Source organism: Myotis yumanensis, unplaced genomic scaffold, assembly GCF_028538775.1.
Source record: "Myotis yumanensis isolate MYYU_CA2020_CCGP unplaced genomic scaffold, mMyoYum1.0.hap1 SCAF_16, whole genome shotgun sequence".
Lineage (NCBI taxonomy): Eukaryota > Metazoa > Chordata > Mammalia > Chiroptera > Vespertilionidae > Myotis > Myotis yumanensis.
Window position 1 is genome coordinate 37,048,193 of NW_027223767.1, and position 21,238 is coordinate 37,069,430.

Here is a 21,238-nt window from a genome sequence, read left to right on the forward strand (position 1 = left end):
CCTTGGTTACATTTATTCCTGGGTATTTTATGGTGTGTGTGTGTTTTTTAATGCAGTTGTACGTGGGATTGTTTTTCTTAGTTTCTCTTTCTGATAGTTCATTATTGGTGTATAAAAATGCAACCAATTCCTGAATATTAACTTTGTGTCCTGCTACTTTACTGAATTTATTTATGAGTTCTAGTAGTTTTTTTGGTGGAATCTTTAGGGTTCTCTACAGATAGTATCATATCATCTGCAAATGATGACAGTTTTACTTCTTCCTTTCCAATTTGGAATCCTTTCATTTCTTCTTGTCCAATGGCCGTGGCCAGGACTTCCAGTGCTATGTTGAATAGGAGTGGTGAAAGTAGACATCCCTGTCTTGTTCCTGATCTTAAGGAAAACACTTAGTTTTCTCCCCGTTGAGTATGATGTTAGCTCTGAGTTTGTCATATACTGTATGATTTTCATTATGTTGAGGTATGAACTATTCCTACTTTGCTGAGAGTTTTTATTATAAATGGGTGCTAGATTTTGTCAAATGCTTTTTCTGCATCTATTGATATGATCATGATTTTTTTAATCCTTCATTTTGTTTACGTGGTGTATCACATTAATTGATTTGCAGATATTAAACCAACCTTGCATCCCAAGAAAAAAATCCCACTTGATCGTGGTGTATGATCTTTTTAACGTATTGCTGGTATTTTGTTGAAGATTTTTGCATCTATGTTCATCAGGGAGATTAGCCTACCATTTTCTTTCTTTGTAATGTCTTTCCCTTGTTTTGGAACCAGGATAATGCTGGCCTCTTAAAATGAGCTTCGGAGTCTTTCCTTCTCTTAAAATGTGTGGAATAGTTTGAGAGGATCAGTGTTAATTCTTCTTTGAATGTTTGATAAAACATAACTGTGAAGCCATCTGGTCCAGGAGTTTTGTCTGCCTATGGCTAGTTTCCCACTACAACGGCAGAGTTGAATAGCTGTGACAGAGCGCTCACGGCACCCAGAGCCTTAAGTATTTACCACCTGAATCTTTACACAAGTTCCCCAGCCCCTGGCCTGGGGAGTCTGTGCTGTCTACTTAGAGGGAGGACAGTTTTCAGGATTATTCTATAACTGGATAGTCTTAACTGTTTCCACTTACAACAGTTGAGAGGCTTAGCTATCACTCTGTGGCTACTGTGATATCATTTTATTCATGTATTTCATCCAAGAAATAAATTCAGCAAACACTTCTTGGAAGTGTTTGTGTTGTCTCTAGTAGAGTTAAAAAATTTTTCAGAAAAGTTGTTTTTATAGCTATAATTGAATCAAACAATGAATGCCGAGTCAATAAAAAAACGAATCAATCTCTTTAAATAAAAAAAGCTATATATTTATTACAAATCTAGAAGTACCAGAATGTCCCTAGTATAGAACAAATCAGCAATCCCGTTTTAATTTTCTTCCAAACATTTAAAACCTTGATTATTGACAAACTGGAATTGGCATATATTTTTTTCATGCAGTTAACAGAATGGACATGAGCACAGAGCTCAGAAATCAGTTATAAATATTAAACCGTATTTAACATTCATAGTAGAAATGGTTATAAAGTGCTGAAGTCATGTAAGTCTGCAGTCACCAACTCAGTGTCCTTCTCAAGCAGTGACAGGTCTGCTACATCCACCTCGTTTTAGGTGTGTCTTTTTTTGATGGACACTTTGTCATTTCCTGTTCCACCTCCCCCCAAAGATTTACAGATTGTCCTATGTCTATGGCTGATAAAATTCTGTACAAAATATAGCAGGTGGTGCTGAACGATGCCACTTCCATTTCAGTGCAGAGAAATATTCAAGCTTTGTGTACCTGTAACCAAACTAGGCTTATTATATTGTTTCCCCCTGAGTTGTCATAAATTAACAGTGAAGATGAGTGAGGATGGAGCAGCGAGCATGGACCATCACCTGTAGAGTAAGATTCGGGACGTAGGAGCCAGCAACCCACCCGTTATCCTCATATTTACTTTCTTTACAGCAAATGGCTAAAATGAGAAATACTATACATGTAGTGTAACTGCAAACAACAACACAAAATAACAATGATCGGTTACCCTGAAAACTCTGGCAAATTAAGAGCAGTCAGAGTTTATATAAGACAGAAATTGCCACTTGTAACTTGTGATGGTCAAGTTACTGTCCCTGCCGCCCCGTGTGAAACACCGAAATGCTTCAGCAGTCAGATGTTTTTCTTTTTAAATCAGAAATGCTTCAACCATTCAATGAAATAGAATTCTGATCCAAAGAACATCCTCAAGTATTCTTAGGTGATGAAACCTTATTTTAAAAGGCTAAGGCTATTTGCTATTCATTATTTCCCCCCTTCAAATAGCACATGTTGTCCTCAGTCACATTGAAGAATCATTACCATTTGGCCTCCTGGAGTAACTTTACAAGAGAAGTAGTATTCGTATTCTTTGAGGCATCGAAAGGATTGCTGAGGGAGCTGAAAGTGATGCTGATGTCCCAGGTGATATTTCTTGTGATTACTTTAATCATCCTAGAATAACTTAATAATAAATAGTGGTTTAAATTAAAGATACTACAATCACATATTTCTGAATAATTAAGAGCATCAGGAAATGCACTTTGAATGCTATTCTGTATATTCTGTGTGAAATACTTCTGGTAATGACTGGCCATAAAAAGATGTGGGAATCTTCACATTCATAATTTTCAAGTTTGTGTGTGTGTGTGTGTATACATATGTGTGTGTGTGTGTGTGTATATATACATATATATACAATATATATACACACACACACATATATATACTATATATATATATACACACACACAAATTTCCATTTATTAGCCAAATGTTTGGTCTTAAAGTGTACATCATTTCCATTGAATATTTGGGAAATTAAGAGGTTAGACGTTTTTAATATAAAACCTCAGTATTTTTCAAAGAGTTTTGACCCATTTGTTCATATTTCTGAAAATGAGAAATTGTAAAAGTGATTTAAGATTTTTTTTTTGAATGGCCAATTGCATTTCAATGACCCGGGCTAGATATCGTTTTACAGTATAGCAGGTGATATATGTGAGAGCGCTTACAACCACTTTGCCAATTTGTGTCACTATTTTAAAACTGGAATGTGGACCACGGTGCTTCTGCGTGTCTCTGGGTCGCTCCGGAATACAGCCAGGTTTCTGTGTGGAAGAGTATTTGGTTTGTTTCTGTTTTGGCTTAAAGAACAAGCAAACAGGAAAGCACAAAGAAAAGAATGTTGGTGGTAGTGTTCATGTCCCCATTCCCTTCCGAGTGTCGTTTTGAAAGCAGGTGGAATGGTTGGCTCCTCTACACCACGGTGTCCCCCAGACGCCGCCCCCCAACCAGCCTTGGGTGGTTGATGTCGTACGAAAGCCTGTCCGTCATTCTGGCTCCGTTTTCATAGGAACTTTATGCTCCTGCTTCCCAAGGTCCATTTCAAGGAAGTCTTCAGGGATGTCTTGCAAAGCTCTCCCCCGATAGCTCTCCACCTTCCCATCGCCTGCGTGGTGGCGCCGGCACAGTCCCTTCCCACAGGGCCTCACCAGCGCCAGGCACCCCGCGGCCACCGCCATCCCAGCTGCGCAGGAGTAGAAGGCTCTGCTGTACACCTTGCTGTGATCCACCAGCAGCCCTGGGGAGAGCAGGCACACTGTCAGCATCGGGCCGCAAACCCCTCTCCCCCGGCCCCACACTCAGACGCTTCTCTCTCCTGGCCTGCCTTGTTTTATCTTGTTTATCTAAAGAAAAAGTGTCGAAGGCAGGAATCTTTTTTAGACTGGGGGGTAGCGGGGGAGGAGAGGGGGAGAAATAAAGCAGACAGCGTATACTTATTAGCAGCTGAGGTAACGGTGTCGCTAAAATGTCCTCATGGGCTGCCAGACTGGCGTAGCTCAGTGGTTGAGCATTGACCTGTGAACCAGGAGGTCACGGTTCGATTCCTGGTTAGGGCACAGGCCTTGGTTGCAGGCTCAATCCCCAGTGGGGGGCATGCAGGAGGCAGCCAGTCAATCAATGGTTCTCTCTTATCATTGATGTTTCTATCTCTCTCACCTGCTCCCTTCTTCTCTGAAATCAATAAAAACATATATTTTTTAAATGTCTTCATGGGATAATCTGTCCTAAAACACGGGACTGTTGGATGCATGCTTCTTCGGAAAGGGAATATTCTTAAGAAAGGAAAGAGCTCTATTACTTTAACTTGGGCTCATGTCAGGTCTCTGTCCACATGGGGTAAGATTTCCAGTCCCAACAACATTAAAGTCCTATTTCAGGTCTAAGGTATGAAACGCACCCTGTCCCTCCCACAAGGAAGTGTGCGGTAGTGATCAGGGGAGTACTGGAGTGCTGCTCTGTGCTCAGCTCCCTGACACCCTCCCAGGAAGGAAGGTAGCTCACAGAAGTCCCTCAGTCCTGCTGTTCCACAGGTCAGAGGGTAACGAGCTCATAATCCATGGGCCCCTCCAGCATTTACACAGCACGATGGTGGGCAAGGCCTGGGCAGCTGGGGCTGCAGAGGGACTTGGTCACCGGTTTACCATTGGGCCACTGGCTCACAATCTTTGACCTTCCGTTTCCTCCTATTAAGTCCAGAGAGCTGCTCAGGTAATCTCTAATTCTGCCAGTTCTCTAAGTCTATGGACATATTAGAATCAGGAGACTTTTAATTTACACTTGAACAGGAAGCTAGCACAATTAACAAGGAAATACTAAACATTGTAGATTATATAATCCATAGGATAGGGCCCACTTTATGATATAACTAGAGGCCTGGTGCATGAAATTTGTGCACTGCGGGGGGGGGGGGGGCTGTCCCTCAGCTGGTCTGTGCCTTCTCGCAGTCTGGGAGCCCTTGGGGGATGTCCTCAGTCGGATATCCTTAGCACTGCCACGGAGGCAGGAGAGGCTCCCACCATGCCGCTGAGCTCGCCAGCCTTGATCCCGGCTTCTGGTTGTGCGGTGCTCCCCCTGTGGGAGCACACTGACTACCAGGGGGCAGCTCTGGTATTGAGCGTCTGCCCCCTGGTGGTCAGTGCGTGTCTTAGCGATCAGTTGTTCTGCTGTTTGGTCGATTTGCATATTAGCCTTTTATTATATAGGAGGATATGATCTCCACTGAGAGCCTACGAAGCTATCTCCAGTCTTCCTTAGGAATATTCCTGCCCTAAACCGTGTCATGTTGAACTAGTATGATTCAGGTACAGAAAGGCGACAGATGTTCCACCTGTCCAACTCTACCTTGAAAAAAAGAGGGGGAGGGGATAGCAGGCAAGGGTTTGGATTTGGCGTTGTATTGACATTACCTGCCAGGGGCGGCCCAGCGAGCGCCGCTATGCTCTGGATGAAGACATAGACTCCGGCGGCAGAAGACATCTTCTCAATTCCCACCACGTCCTCTTCCGCGAGCAGTGGGATGTGGGTGCCTGCCACGGTTCCAAGCATAACGCCAAAAAATATGCTGCAGGACATTAAACCCCAGAATTCAGCAGCAAACGTAAAGGCAAACAGAGACACAGTCAACAAGATGACGAAGACGAGCTCAATGTAGATCTTACGGATGGGCTGGCTGTTGAGGATGAAACCAGCTCCAATCCTCCCGAACACTTCGGCGATGGCCATTGTGGAGAGCAGAAGAGCAGCACGGTCCTCGGTGATGTCCAGGCTGATGCCCAAGGGAATGATGTACAGGGAAGGGGCGAAGAACCCCAAGGTCGCAAAGAGACCAAATAACGTGTAGCAGATGAAACTCTTCTCCTTCAAGACGGAGAAGTCCAACAGGGGGCCTTTCTCATCGCCGCGTTTGGGGCTGGGCTTCTCCAGGATCCGCTGCTCCACATCGGCCTTTGGCTCCAGTTCCGCGGCCGTGTGACCAGGCACGTTTTTGGGTGAGGTAGTTAGTTCTACTCCTGAGTCGATGGAGTCTATCGAGGTGCGTGTTTTCTCATTTTCAAGCATATATTGTACTTCTTTTGGATTTTCCTGTCCAGTTGTTTTCGGTGACCCTGGTCCCCTGATGAGAATCGGCCTCAGCAGCGCCCCGCAGAGGATGATGTTTAACTGCAGCAGGCCCACAAGGAGGAGGCTGTACCTCCAGCCGATGTTCTCCTTCAGAGCCGTGAACGCTTGGGTGGACGGGAGGGAAGAGAAATAGAAGGTAAGGCCAGGCATGGACTCAAGACCCAGGAGACAGGACTGAGCAGAAGTAGGGATTTAGAGTTTGCTAAATTATTTATTTTGGAATGGATGTTTCAAGCCTTGCTACTGAATATGTGGCACATATCTTCCTATTCGTGTAAATTTGGACTAGGATTGAAATGTTTGAATTCCTGCCCAGCTGGTGTGGCTCAGTGGTTGAGCGTCGAACCAGGAGGTCACTGGTTCGATTCCTAGTTAGGGCACATGCCTGGGTTGTGGACTCGACCCCCATTGTGGGTGTGCAGAGGCATCAATGATCAATGATTCTCTCTCATCATTGATGTTTCTCTCTCTCCCTTCCTCTCTGAAATCAATATATATATATATATTTGAATTCCTAACATGAGGGTTAGGGAGCATAGACCCCAAAAATGTGCTGAAGGAGAGAAGAAAACACCCTTTCATTAGGCACAGAGTTACAGACATCCGGTGGCCAACTGTGGGTAAGTTAGAGTGGCAAGTATAGCTGAGTGGCTTCCCCTCATTAATACCCAGATGTGGAGGTCCACCTACCTGGTGCAAAAGCAAACATAGCAAAACATTCTCCCGTAGAAGCAGCTGCGGTGACGATCGAACGTCTTTTGTCAAAGTACTGAGATAGAATGGTGAGAGCTGGGAGGAAACTGAAGCAGTAGCCCAAACCTGTGCGAATCAAAAAGAACTATGAGAGCCACACACTGACCGACATCGGAGAGACGCATCCCACAGCCTGGGCGGTTTGTGTTTATTTGTTAAATCCTAAGTTCTGGGAGCCCAGGAATTCATTCTGGAAAAGGTGTCGTAGCAAAGGATTAGAGGTCCTGAGACGCTGCGACAGTTGTTTTGGGATGCTTAGACTATGAAAACTGTTTTCTGTTTGTTTGCTTTTCTGCTTTTTTGCATTTTTTCCCAAATGTATATAATTCACAGTGGACATAACTTGTATTGAATATAGTTTTTATATGTAAGACTTCTATTTGAAAATAATGGAGTTTTGAAATGTACAGAAATATCTGAAAAATTTAAAAGTGTGCAAAACTAGCTATGTATGGATACATAAATAATACAATATATATGTCAGAAATGTATGGACTCCTTTTAAAGTGAAAAAGGTTTTCTCAGGCTCCTAAGCATAAGCCTCCCCCTATGGCTCAGGATCCTTAGACCCTGACTTGAGAAGTACTGCATAAAGAAATTAAAATCTTACTTCGTGAAAATGATGTCTTTGGGTGGCAAACTATAGGGGTTGGCAATAGTAGGTTTACAGTTGTGAGTACGCAAAATAGAGCTTATTCTTGTATTATTATTTACGAGAGGCCCGGTGCACGAAATTCATGCACTTGCAGGGGAGAGGGGGGGCCCTCAGCCTGGCCTGCACCCTCTTGCAGTCCAGGAGCCCTCGGGGGATGTCTGACTGATGGCTGAGGCCTCCCTTCCCCCGACTGCCTGCCGCTGCTGCCAGCCGGGGTGGGGCCACCCCCCTGGTCGAACTCCCAGTCGAGGGGACAATTTGTATATTAGGCTTTTATTGTATAGGATTTTTAATCCTTACCTGAGGATATCTTTCCTTTGATTTTTAAAAAATATATATTTTATTGATTTTTTTACAGAGAGGAAGGGAGAATTAGAAACATCGATGAGAGAGAAACATCGATCAGCTGCCTCCTGCACACTCCCTACTGGGGATGTGCCTGCAACCAAGGTACATGCCCTCGGCCGAAATCGAACCTGGGACCCTTGAGTCCGCAGGCCGACGCTCTATCCACTGAGCCAAACTGGTTAGGGCTTTCCTTTGATTTTTAAAGAGAGTAGGAGAAAGAGGGAAAGACAGAGAGAAACATCAATGTGAGAGAAACACATCGATTGGTTGCCTCCTGCATGAGCCCTGACCAGGGCCCCGGCTGGGGTGGAGCCTGCAACCAAGATATGTGCCCTTGACCAGAATCGAACCCGGGACCCTTCGGTCTGCAGGCCGACGCTCTATCCACTGAGCCAAACCGGCTAGGGCTGGGACACTTTCATTTTAAAGAGAAAGGGACAGAGGAAAACAACACTTTGGGTTTGAGTCCCTGCTTCCCTTCCTTGTCCTTCAAACTAAATGTCTGGAAAACTTTCGAGCCCAGAGAAGCGCTTACCGGAGATGATGCCAATGGCGATGTACATGTGGTACACCTCCTGGGAGAAGGAGGCCACCACCATCCCGGTGCTGACAAGCAGGCCTCCCGCCATCACCACCAGGCGGTGTCCGAAACGATTGCTCAGGATAGTGGAGAGGGGAGCTGCATGGAAAGAGCATAACGTGACCATTTGACTCCCAGAATTGGGTTCACTTTAACACAGTTCCTTCTGTAAAGTCTCGGACATGGAAAGACAGTGCACACCATGTAACACAAAAGCATCGGCTTTAATAAGGTTCCTTCTCATAAGTTTTGAACAGGGAGCAGTGATGTACACTACATATTTTTGCAGTGGTTACATAAACCGATTCAGGAATTACAGTTGACCCTCGAAAAACATGGGTTTGAACTGGGCGGGTCCACTTATATTTGGATTTTAAATAATAAATATAGTTGGTCCTCTATCCCGGGTTTTGCATCTGCAGATTCAAGTAACTGCAGATGGATAACAGTATTTTCAGTCTGCGGTTGGGAGTCCACGGATGTGGAGGGCTGACTGTACGCATCGATCTACCCCATTTTATGTCAGGGACTTAAGCATCCATGGATTTGGGTATCTGTGGGTGTCCTGGAACCAATTCCCCAAAAATACCAGGGATGACTGTTAAGTTTTGGGGAGTCAAAACATATACATTTGACTATTGAGGGGTCAGTGCTCTTCACCCCTGTATTCAGTGGTCAACTGTATTTTAGTATTTGGTTAAACTGGAAAATATATTCTTTGAGCTCCTTAAAGAGAAAGCCAGAGTGCCCTGGCCAGCGTGGCTCAGTTGGAGCGTTGTGCCATGCACCTAAAGGGTTTGATTCCTGGTCAGGGCACACACCCAGGTTTCTGGTTCAATCCCCAGTCGGGGTGTGTATGGGAGGCAACCGGTCAATGTTTCCCTCTCACATCAATGTTTCTCTCTCTCTCCCTTCCTCTCACTCTTAAATCAATAAAAACGTATCCTCAAGTGAGGATTTAAAAACACACACACACACTTTATTTAAAAAGAGAGAGAGAGAAAGCCAGAGTAATAGTATAAAACTCTTTTCTATATTTTTATTTTTATTTTTTTAAAATATATTTTTATTGATTTTTTACAGAGAGGAAGGGAGAGGGATAGAGAGTTAGAAACATCGATGAGAGAGAAACATGGATCAGCCGCCTCCTGCACATCCCCCACTGGGGATGTGCCTGCAACCCAGGTACATGCCCTTGACCGGAATCGAACCTGGGACCCTTCTGTCTTCAGGCCGACGCTCTATCCACTGAGCCAAACCGGTTAGGACATCTTTTCTATATTTTTAAATGAAAGACTCTGAGTTACCTTGAGTGCCTATAAAATTAGATATGCATTAGATTTATGTTATTCTGTAATAAAAATGGGCTTTCCTATAATTGCTTGAATGACTTCATTTTCTATACTCACTGCTTTGGACTTTTTAAAAATATATTTTTATTGATTTCAGAGAGAGGGAGGGAGAGAGAGAATCATTGGTCAGCTGCCTCCTGCACGCCCTACACTGGGGATGGAGCCCACAACCTGGGCATGTGCCCTGACCGGGAATCGAACCATGATCTCCTGGTTCATAGATCAACGCTCAATCACTGAGCCTCGCTGGCTGGGCTGGGCTTTTTTTTTTTTTTTTTTTAAAGTTCCATTTAGGGTCAAATTCCAATTTACTTCCATTTGATTCTTAGAAAAGTGATATGAAAGTATGGTGGATTCTCAGTTATGCACACCAAACGGAGGATAGTGATGGGATAAATAATTCCAAGTGGCTGATGAATATCATTTACAAAGCTTCTATCTTTCTTCTTCATGTAGCCACATCTTCATGTTTCCAACCTAAGCATGTTTTTGTGAGACCAGGGCCAACAGGCCAAGTACTTTTTAAAAAAATGTCACATACATATATTGATTTTAAGAGAGGGAGAGGAGGGGAGAGGGAAAGAGAGAGAAACATTGATGTGAGAGCAGAACATCAATTGGCTATCTCCTGCACACCCCCTTCTGAGAATCGAGCCTATAACCCGGGCATGTATCCTGAGTAGGAATCGAAGCAACAGCTTTTATGTGCACGGGATGGCACCCAGCCAGTTGAGCCACACTGGCCAAATACTTTTTCTTTTTTTTTAAATCCTCACCTGAGGATATTTTTCCCATTGATTTCCAGAGAGATTGGAAAGGAGGGGTGAGTTGGGGAGAGAAAGAGAAACATTGCTGTTGCCTCCCGCACATGCACCAAACAGGACCTGGGATCGAACCTGCAATCCAAGTATGTGCTCTTGATAGGGAATCGAACCCAAGACCCTTTGGTGTATGGGCCGATGCTCTAACCACTGGGCACACCCGCTAGCGTCCAAGTACTTTTGATCTGCTGCTTTTTTAAAACAATTGCATCACCATAGCCGGTTTGGCTCAGTGGATAGAATGTTGGCCCCGGGACCATAGAGTCCCGGGTTCGATTCTAATCAAGGGCATGTACCTCAGTTGTAGGCTCCTCCCCAGCTCGGGTCCTGGTTGGGGCCCATGCAGGAGGCAACCAGTCAATGTATTTCTCTCACATAGATGTTTCTCTTTGTCTTTCCCTCTTTCTTCCACTCTCCCTAAAAAAAATCAATAGAAAAAATATCCTCGGGTGAGGATTAACAAACAAAAAATAAAAATAAAATAAAATAAAGTAAAACATAGGGTTCTGGATTGTGGGCTTGATCCCCCCAGTAGGGGGCGTGCAGGAGGAAGCCGATCAATGATTCTATCTCATCATTGATGTTTCTATCTCCCTCTCCCTTCCTCTCTGAAATCAATAAAAAATATAAAAAACAAACAAAAACAATTGCATCCCTCGTAGATCTGGAGGTTACTGCTGTCCTCAAAGTAATCGACAGCATCCTAAGAATCAGCTTACAATAGGTGTCCAATACATATGTGTTAAATTGAAGTCAGTCAAGGTTGACAAGTAAGGCTTTTTTTCCCCTCCAGCTCCTCTTTCTGGGGCCATTCTCAACTTCCTGAAAACTGTATTACTTGAGGCTAGAAAGTACCAAGAGGTCATGGAGAAGATGCATCACAACCATAATATGTACCATTCTGTAGTTAGGCAAGTTAAAATTAATAGTGTTGAAGGTGAAAGATGTACTCACCTGTAAATGTTAAGAAAAACACACATATTGATATTATCCATGAGATCCTGCTATTAGATTCCTCAAAACTGTCCATTAAGTCATTAAAGAAGACGCCAAATGACTTGATGACACCGTAGGTAAAGACTTCAATGAAGAAGAAAGACACAGCTACTGCCCAGCCCCACCCTCCGTCAGGCACTTGAGTATAAACATTGGCTCCGGAACAAAGCTGTGATTTCTTCTCGGTCATTCTTAATCTGAAATAAAAAGTTTAAAGAAGTCAGAACCATAATAGCACGAGGGTTGATGATTCGAATGCTCTTTAGCAAACATAACAGATAAGAACTATTTATCACATTTCTTAGGTTGATGAATATTTAAATCATGTGCAGTTAGTAGAAAGTCTTTTGATAATAAAAAATCTAATGGAGCCCCCAAAGAATTTAGAGGTAAGATTTCCAAGCTGTGGCAATTAAATGGGAAAAACAAACTAATATAAAGCATCAGGGAAGATATTTACTAGTAGAGGCAGTGTGAAGGATAGAGAATGGCCAAAAGACCAAGCATCAGTGGTGACCTTGAACTTGAAGACAAGTTAGGTAAAGGAAGAGTGAAGTGAGCAAAGGGAATGTTGATCAGAAATGAAACCTAGATTGATCGAGAATTAAAAATGGCAGCAGAGTAAGTGGATGCTGCACAGACATTCTCTCAGAAACAAACTGGAACTACAACTGAAATACAGAAAAACTTCCTGAATAATTAACAGAAGACTCACAGGAGAAGCCTGATACCCGAGGACCAAAAGTGGAGACCGCATAGAGACTGGTCCGAGGTGCGAAAGGGCTGGGCGGGTGTCCACAGACAGCAACCGAAGGTCTGGAGAGATATCTCAGCTGTGGGGGATTGCCACTGAGAACTCTGGGACCTAATCCCCAAGCTGGCCCCCCCCCAGCAGAGACCAGAACTGAGAAAGATTCCCACATAACATCTGGCTGTGAAAAGCAGCAGTGTTGCTGTCTGCCAGGGAGTGACGCCTAGAAATTCAGGCACCCTCTTAAAGGGCCAATGCACAAACTCCTTGTGCTCTGGCAGAGGGAGGGCAGAGTGGATTGGAGCTGTGTGAGCAGAAGCCAGGATTGGGGACTTGGGGGGTTAGAGCTCAGAAGGCAGACACCTCCAGTCTCCTATGCTGAGTCATTCCCTCACTCAGCGGAGGAAATCTTTCCCACACAGACATTTGCCTTGCCTTGGGGGGACAGGGGTGGGGGGGAAGACAGTTGACCCACCCTATTGGAAAACACCCTGCCCTGAGGCCACTTCAGAGACTAAAAATAACAATTAGCCTCCAGGCAGAAGCAACTGCCCCACCCTGTTGAAAAAAAACCTCACCACCCCTGAGGATGATTGTCTGGGGCCATTCAAGTCAGAATCCTATCAGTCTGTAGGCAGAGGTGGTCTCTGGAGACTTTGAGTCTTTGCCTGATCTAATTAGTCAGAAATAGTGTTTGACACTCCTGCACTAGAGATTGAGAGGCATAGAGGATCTACCTAATTCATAGTCACAAACCCAAACAGACAGACAAAATGAGGAGACAAAGAAACAACCCCCAAATGATAGAACAAGAATATTATCCAGAAGGAGATAAATGAAACAGAGTTCAGAGTAATGATGGTAAAGATGCTCAACAGCATGAAAAAAGATATAGTAACTATGAAAAAAGAACAGTCTGAGATAGAGAATGACATAACACAAAGAACACATTGGAAAGAATACATAGCAGACTAGGGGAAGCTGAGGATTGAATCAGTGAATTAGAAGACAGGGTTGAAAAAAAATCAGTCAGAGAACCAAAAAGAAAAACCAATTAAAAAACGGGAGGACAGATAAGGGAGATGTGGGACAATGTGAAATGTAACAATATTAGAATAGCAGGTGTTCCAGAAGAGGCAGAAAGGGAGAAAGAGATAGAGAACGTGTTTGAAGAAATAATGGCAGAAAACTTCCCAAACCTGGTAAAGCAGTGGTTCTCAACCTTCCTAATGCCACGACCCTTTAATACAGTTCCTCATGTTGTGGTGACCCCCAACCATAAAATTATTTTCGTTGCTACTTCATAACTGTAATTTTGCTACTGTTATGAATTGTAATGTAAATATCTGATATGCAGGATGTATTTTCATTGTTACAAATTAAACATAATTAAAGCATAGTGGTTAATCACAAAAACAATATGTAATTATATATTCAATATGTGTTTTCCAGTGGTCTTAGGCGACCCCTGTGAAGGGTCGTTCGACCCCCAAAGGGGTTGCGACCCACAGGTTGAGAACCACTGTGGTAAAGGAAAAAGTCACATAAGTTCAGGAGGCACAGAGAACCCTAAGCAAGAAGAACCCAAACAGACCCACACCCAGACTCATCATAATTAAAATGCCAAAAATTAAATGCCAAATCTTAAAGGCAGCAAGAGAAAAGCAAATTGTTACCTACAAAAGAACTCCCATAAGGCTGACACCAGATTTCTCATCAGAAACTCTACAGGCCAGAAGGCAACAGCATCAAGTACTCAAAGTAATGGAAGCAAGGATCGGAGACCAAGATTACTTTATCCAGCAAGGCTGTCATTCAAAATAGACAGTCCAATAAAGAGCTTCCCAGACAAAAAAAAAAGGCTAAAGGAGTACATCACCACCAATCCAGCATTACAAGAAATGCTAAAGGGATTGCCATAATGAAAAGAAGAAACAGAGAAACCTAGGCATGCAGAATTAAAGTGGCAGTAAATAAGTACCTATCAATAATAACCCTAAATGTAAATGGATTAAATGCTCCAATCAAAAGGCCTAGGGTAGCTGAATGGATACAAAAACATGACCCAATTATATGCTGTTTACAAGAGACCCACCTCAGAACAAAAGACACACACAGAGTGAAGGGATGGAAAAAATTTTTCCATGCAAATGGAAAAAAAAAAAAAGCTGGAGTAGCAATACTCATATCTGACAAAATAGACTTTAAAAGACAACAAAGGTCACTACATAATACTAAAGGGGATTGACCAACAAGAGGATATAACCCTGGAAAACATATATGCACCCAATATAAGAGCACCTAAATATATAAAAAAAAACGGCTAGAGGACTTTAAGGGAGAGATCGACAACAATACAGTCACAGTAGGGGACTTTCACACCCCTACTGAGGGGGCAAGAACATAGTGATCAGAATAGTAAAAAAAAAATAGAAAAAAGAAACCTAGAAAAAAGCAGGCTAAGGGGCAAACATGGACAATGCACCTGCCACCTTCCTTCCACGGATGACGTGCCGGAGACACCCTGTGCGTCTGTGCTCTACGCCTCTGACCACATTACCAGCCACCTCTCCTGGATCCCATTTCCCACTCAGTCAGCAACCTCATGATTATGATCGGTTTCCCACGTGGATGTAACTATAAATCCAAATGTGGAAATTGTCTCCTGGGAGTTTGGCGTGAGTAAGTTATCAAAGTTGCTCAGCACTTGGCACATTAGCAACTGAATTTCCATGCACACCACAAATGCTACTCTAGAATATAGTGACTAGCCCGGCTGGTGTGGCTCGGTGGTTGAGCATCACCCCACGACGAACCAAGAGGTCACTGTTCGATTCGCGGTCAGGGCACATGCCCAGGTTGCAGACTCAATCCTCAGTAGGGAGCGTGCAGGAGGCAGCTGATCAGTGATTCCCTCTCATCGATGTTTCTCTCTCTCTCTATCCCTGTCCCTAAAAATCAATGAAAACATAGAATATAGTGATCAAAGAAGACACTGTCAACTTGTATGACCTGGGCAGCCAGTTAACTTAACCCCAAGTTACCCTGACCTTGCAGCTTTCCATTCAAACTGCAATGAACTTCAGACCTTACCTTAACACTGCTAAGTAAGGGGAAGCACTGTAGTTAACACTGGAGGGGGAAGTTGAGGTCCTCTGCACTGGGCTGTTGCACACACACGCTGTGGTTTTCAGGCTCTGCAATTGCTAACTTTGAAACAGTGATGCATGGTTTGTGCCCATCTAAAAATTCGTAAAATTCTATAATAATGAGTTCATGGTTTTAAGTTCTTCCTGCTAACCCACCTTGAGTTGAAGAAGTCTCTACAATTATACAGTGGATTTTTAGGGTGTGTGTACCCTTTCTGTAGCTGCTGTATTAAGTACTAAGGCAAGTTTTATTGATAAATGAAGAGGAATTGAAAAATAACAGGATGCAACCTCCTCTATCCAGTAGACTTGCCAATTTCTGGTGCTAGAATCTCATATTCCGAGTTTATTCTATAAATGTTAAAAAGCAGCAAATCTGACCCAAGCTCGTGATTCACCCTATTGACATCACTATCCCACAGTGGCCTACGACTTTGAAAGGGCTCGGATGCCCACTTTTTGCCCTGTTGCTGTTAAGTATTTGGTTGCATAAACAGGGCGTAAGCAGCTTTAAGAAGCTTTAAGCTCCCTGCAGCGAAGGCCTTTGCGTTTCCACGGGTGTTAATGTGTGGTTCCTGAGAGCAGCTGGGAAGGTGGGAAGAGCAGTTAAACAGCTCGAGGTGCAGGCTGCGAGCTACAGAGCAGTTGTCATTGCCATTTCCCATCCTGGAAAGCAACTGATTTCCGATGGGAGCCCTGACCTGAGCCCTCCCGCAAATGACGTTTTCACAACGGCCCCCGTCCCCCATGAGATGTTTCAATCCATTCCCAAGGTGAGGCCACTGGCGCAGGAAAGAACCTCCCCCCACCCCTCACCCCACAGTGTTCACTCTAGAATAGTGTTGGTCCCTAGGGAGGGGGCAGGCGGCAGTCTCCAGCGCAGGTCCTCAGCCCTCACCCCTTGCACTTCACCCCGCTCGCTCCCAGGCCACCGCTCCTTTACTGGTCTCTTACTGGTTCCTCGTGTCTGGTACGATTGAGCTTTCTGAAATGCTGCATTGGTTTGACTTCATTTTTATGTGGCTTTCCTCGTTCTGAGCCATCAAATCCACCTTTAGCCTGCCTTTCCGTGTCCTTCAGGATCGAACCCCGACCTATCTTTGAAGCCTTATTTTTGTTCTAAAACTTGACCCGCCTGCCATGGCCCAAATGGACTCCTCCTTGCCCTCCAGGCTCTAACCACCCGGCCTGTGGCCACACCCTCTCTTCAGCTGGCACCTTTAAGGCCCGGTGCCATCAAAATCCATCTTCCCTGATGCTCCCTCTGACTGACTCGACCTAAGGGGCTTTCTCCACGTGACAGGCATCATTGAATACTTTAATGAGTCTCTCATATTTGATGAATTTAATGTTAAGCTCATAAAAAACAAAATCTGGGTTCTGTATCTTTTCGTATGTCCCGCCCTCCCGCATTCCCAAGTACCTTGCACATACATTTGTTTTTCAAAAAAGTGCCTACTAGTGCCAGGCCCAAGGCTAGGCCTGGGGAATACTGTAGTGAAAAGACAGATGGTCTCTGCTCCGAGAATTACACGTGTTTGTTGATAACAATAAGGAACCTGCAGATTAAAATGCATGTTTACCGCCACCCAGCAGCGTACTTCCAGAGGTCAGCACACTGGGACAGGCAGAACTGTCCAAGGCCATATTGCTGCTGTAGTCACTCTAACCTGGGAGGGTGCACGTAAGATCTTAGAGTCTTAACAGAGGGCTCAGGACCAACCTGAATATAAACATATTGGGGTAAAAAAACACACATATTGGAATAAAGTTGATGAGGGCCCAAAGAGGCAAACTGACTCTCTCTTTGGTCTAAAATGACTGCAGGATGAAGACAGATCTTTTTAAACGACGCGGACTACGCTGTACTTTCTGTACAAGGATAGGCTGACCCATCCTCGGGAGGCTCTGCGCCAGGCCAGCGTTTCAGTCGGCGGTGGGCGCACCCCTCTCTCTTGGCCTGTCGCGACCAGTGGTTTGCATGTGCACCATCCGTGGGATTAGGATCAACCTGTAGCCCCCGAGTGGAGTTGGAATTACAGAATGTGACGGCTGAAAGGAGTGTGGACCTCATCTTGTCCATCTCCTCCTTGCACAAGGCAGGTCATTTTGCAAAACGGGGAAACTGAGCCCCAGGGAGGTGAAGGGACTTGACCCAAATGGTCCAGAGTCAGATCTCCCGCCTCCCGGGCCCTGTGGGATCAGCCTCTGGGATAGCATTTTAAAGGCCAGGGAGGGGGTTGTTTTATAGACATTGTAAGGAAACTTGTATTTTCTTTAAAAAAAAAAAAAAAGCTCCCCTGACTTCCGTGGGTAGAGAGAGGTCTGTGACCTGATTCACCAGGTCACTGTGGGACCCTGCAAAGCCACTCCACCTCCGCCTCTCTGGGCCTGAGCGCCTAATTTGCCAGGTCTTTAGTCAGAGGTCTCTGGAGCATCTTTAAGGCTCACTGAGTTTTATTACTCACCCGGTCCCTCCGGCCAAAGCTGGGGGCCCACGGACACCGGGGAGCCGGGAAGCAGGGGCACCTGCTCGATGGCTCTCGGAAGTGTGGGTGGACCTGGGTGAGATCTGGTCAGCTGGTTAGAAGGCAGCCTTTTGGTCGCTGTGCTTTCTGAGCCCCTTCAGGGTGTTCGATTCCTTTGTTTTTCGAAGCTTTGCTTTAATCTGTGCTACTCTCCTAAGCTACATGCAAATGTGACTTTCACCTGCAGTCCTAGGTTTTTGGAGGACAGGAACCTTCTTATCACAGGGATACCATAAAGGAAAGATGCCCCCCCTAACCGCACCCTCCCCCCCTGAACTCAGTCTTACTTTCTGGTCTATGACTTCCTCATTCTAAAGCATGCTATGTTTGCCCAATTTAGCTTTGAAGATAAGACCACAGTATAGATAATAATGGAAGAATAATATCTATTTTGTACAGGGCAGGTGCCTACAGGGTAGTCAGCAGCTCTTTCCAGACCAAGTGCCTGGCAGCATGCTTGGCACATAGTAGGTGCTCAATAAAAGTTTACTAAACAAACTGTGAGCGTTGGGGTGCTCCTGAGCCATGCACTGCTCTGTCCTTAGGAAACCGCGCCATCGAGTGAGGAAGAAGAATAAATGTTTTCCTGGACCTGTCTCCTCTCCTTGCGCCATTCATTCAGCAAACTCAGCCTCAACAGAGCAAGGAACTAAGGCCTGACTTTTGAACTCACTTACTTAGAAGCCTCTACAGATTCTTCCAGAATAGGGAAATACCTGTCCGTTTCGGTTTTATGTGACGTTATCTGATGAGAAGGGATGTTAGTTCACTGTGTGGGGATCTAACTGGTAAGGCAAGTTGAGTGACTGTGGTTTTGGGTGAATCGCTTTGCTCCGGGATGGCCAGTATCACCCACAGGTCAAGTGCAGATAAACTAGATCTCGATGATCTCAGACCTCCCCCTGCCCTGAACACCTATCATTCTATGGTAGCCTTGGGCCCTGACTTGCTCTAAGCTACCCTTTGATTTTTTCCAACCCACGCAAAGCTGCTGGGCTTGTCCTTCCTGAGGACATTATTTGCGAAGTTGTATCGCTTGGTCTCTAATTTCCATGATCTCTGAAAGCAGAGGTTAGACATGGCAGTCTGAGGGTCTCTTCAACCGTAACACTATGATTCCGCGCACGCACGGGTTCCTGGCTACCGTCTTGTCTCCACCCTAACGCTCTTCCAAAGGAAGGATAACAAAACACGCTGGGCAGTTTGGAGTATCTCCTACGACCCTTGGGTTGTCTTAACCTTAAACACATGAGTCCTCTGCCAAGGCTTGTTCAGCTGCTCAGCCTGGGAATTTCACTGTGATTTGATTTGTTGAGAAAAGACTCGACCTGGGGCACGAAGAATGCAAAATATCGGGTTCTTATAGACCGTCAGGGTGTTAACCCAGGGTCAGCTCAGAGTCAAGTTCTAAATGCAAGCTGTGGCTGGGAATGGCGGTGGCAGCTGGAATAAGCCAAGCCTGGGCAAGGCATCGCCAACCTCCATTCTTCTTAAAGGTGTGGCCTGGGTCACAGCTCTGGACAAGCTGTTGCCGACCCCAGTTGTCAGAATCATTCTGTATTTAGGTAAAGTTCATTCGCTATTAAAAAAAAAAAAAATCCCAAACCTAACCTGTAGGGCTGCCCCAGCAGCGCTGAATCACCGGATACAACCGATACAGCCGCTTTACAAGATGATGATGTTGAAACCCAAGCCCCTAATTTAAGTGTCCTCCTCGGGAGTTCCACTGGGGAGACGTCCTTTCTGGGAAACCACAGAGGAAAGCTCGGGTTAGTGGTTCTCATTAAGAGCGAGGGAGCGTTCCCTGGCTGCACTGTTTATTTCCACACTGTAACTCTCCACCTTGCCTGCCCTCGCCTCCGTCACGAGAAGAGGCATTTCTGTGTCCGCCAGGCTGGATGTACTTACTGTTGCCCCCAAAATGCTACATCACGGTGCTTGGGACATGGGGAGATGCACCGCTTAGAGATTTCAGCATAAGCACTTGGTATTTTTTTTTTTTTTTGCCAACAAATCGCTCGTTTTATTATGGTTTCCAAAACAATAAGATTCCCGAGAAATGTCCTTCCTCCAGGACAGGAGCTATCTCTTTCGAGAAAGGGCTGGCACGGAGCGCCAGCCGTGCAATCACAACCAGCTTCCTGGTTGACAAGTTGCAATCGCTCCCTTCCGCAGTTGGCTCTTGGGGAGCTTTTGCTAACGCTCCCGTGTTCGGTGACATTCTATCTGCCGCCTCACAAACTTCCATCGCCTGACTTTGGGGGTTGGTGGGAGTTTCGTGTTGGTTTTGTTTGTTTGCGTGCGTGTGTGTTTTGTTTTGTTTTAATTTAAAAAAAGAAGAAGAAAACGAGAAGGAAATAACCCATTTCCTCTGTAAAATCAGCCTCCCTCGCTACAGAACTGCTCAGCCTCAGGGGCGCTTTCCTCTGGTTGGCAGGCAGCTCAGGGGACCTGGGAAGTTGAGCGGCGCGGGCTGGCCGCTGAGGACCTGTGCTCTGCAGGGAACTGCCTGCCAGTCCGCCCCCCCAGGGGCTCACGCTGGCGCCCCGGTAGTGAGCTTTGGGTGGGAGAGACATGGAACCCCACTTTCCCTCGCGCTGCCTCAGCGGCCGCCCTGCATGCGTGCGCGAGCCTAGGGAAGGTACCTCTGACATATGGCACTCGGGGCGCACAGGCAGCTTCATGGGGAAAATCCATGCAGAGGCTGAGCCCGGCGCCCCCAATTGCCCCGCGGTCTGGGGAGCCCCTAAAGCGCGGCTGGGCGCACTCAGTGTCGGCCAAGCTTGCCTTTAGCTATTTTCCGGACCCAACTGTATCAGGCCGAGATCGTTCAACTCTCAGCTGCCCACACTGGCGAGAGCGCTGCATCCCGGTGGCCCTGAGCATTCCTAAGTGTCAGAATATTTTTCGCAATCACCTCTCCTAAATGTTTAGATGTTAAGCTCTCTCCTCCGCCTCCCACCACCCACCCAGCAAAAAAAGCTCCTAACACATTAAAATAAAAATCCACCCCCATAATCAAAGTTTGAAACATGTAAAATAATAAAACCAACTCACCAAGTTAGAAGGGCAGAGAATAAACCCCAAAGGCTCCCACTAAGGCGCAGGCTTGGCCTCCCCTCCTTATAAGCCGCTGGGTAACATGAGAAAGGTTTAACTCCTTAGGGCGTGGGCCTATCGCAAGTTGGTTCAGAGGAGTGTCCCCAGGACCCGCCCGCAGCGCCCCGCCCCTGCCCCCACATACTGCCGCGCCTGGGGCACCCCGACTGC

At 45.5% G+C, this 21,238-nt stretch overlaps 2 protein-coding genes across 2 annotated transcripts in view; one reads left to right on the forward strand and one right to left on the reverse strand.

Annotated features, from left to right (window-relative positions):
* Nucleotides 1–21,238, forward strand: part of ARSG (arylsulfatase G) — a 91,142-nt gene that overhangs the window by 2,669 nt on the left and 67,235 nt on the right. The gene's annotated exons all lie outside the window — the stretch shown is intronic.
* On the reverse strand, nucleotides 3,097–21,133 carry SLC16A6 (solute carrier family 16 member 6). Its single transcript, XM_070394467.1, has 6 exons — nucleotides 21,026–21,133; nucleotides 11,499–11,737; nucleotides 8,327–8,470; nucleotides 6,726–6,854; nucleotides 5,321–6,139; nucleotides 3,097–3,651 (listed from the first exon to the last, which is right to left on the reverse strand). Exons 2-6 carry the CDS (start codon nucleotides 11,728–11,730, stop codon nucleotides 3,401–3,403), a joined length of 1,575 nt encoding a protein of 524 aa, XP_070250568.1. The 5' UTR covers nucleotides 11,731–11,737; nucleotides 21,026–21,133; the 3' UTR covers nucleotides 3,097–3,400.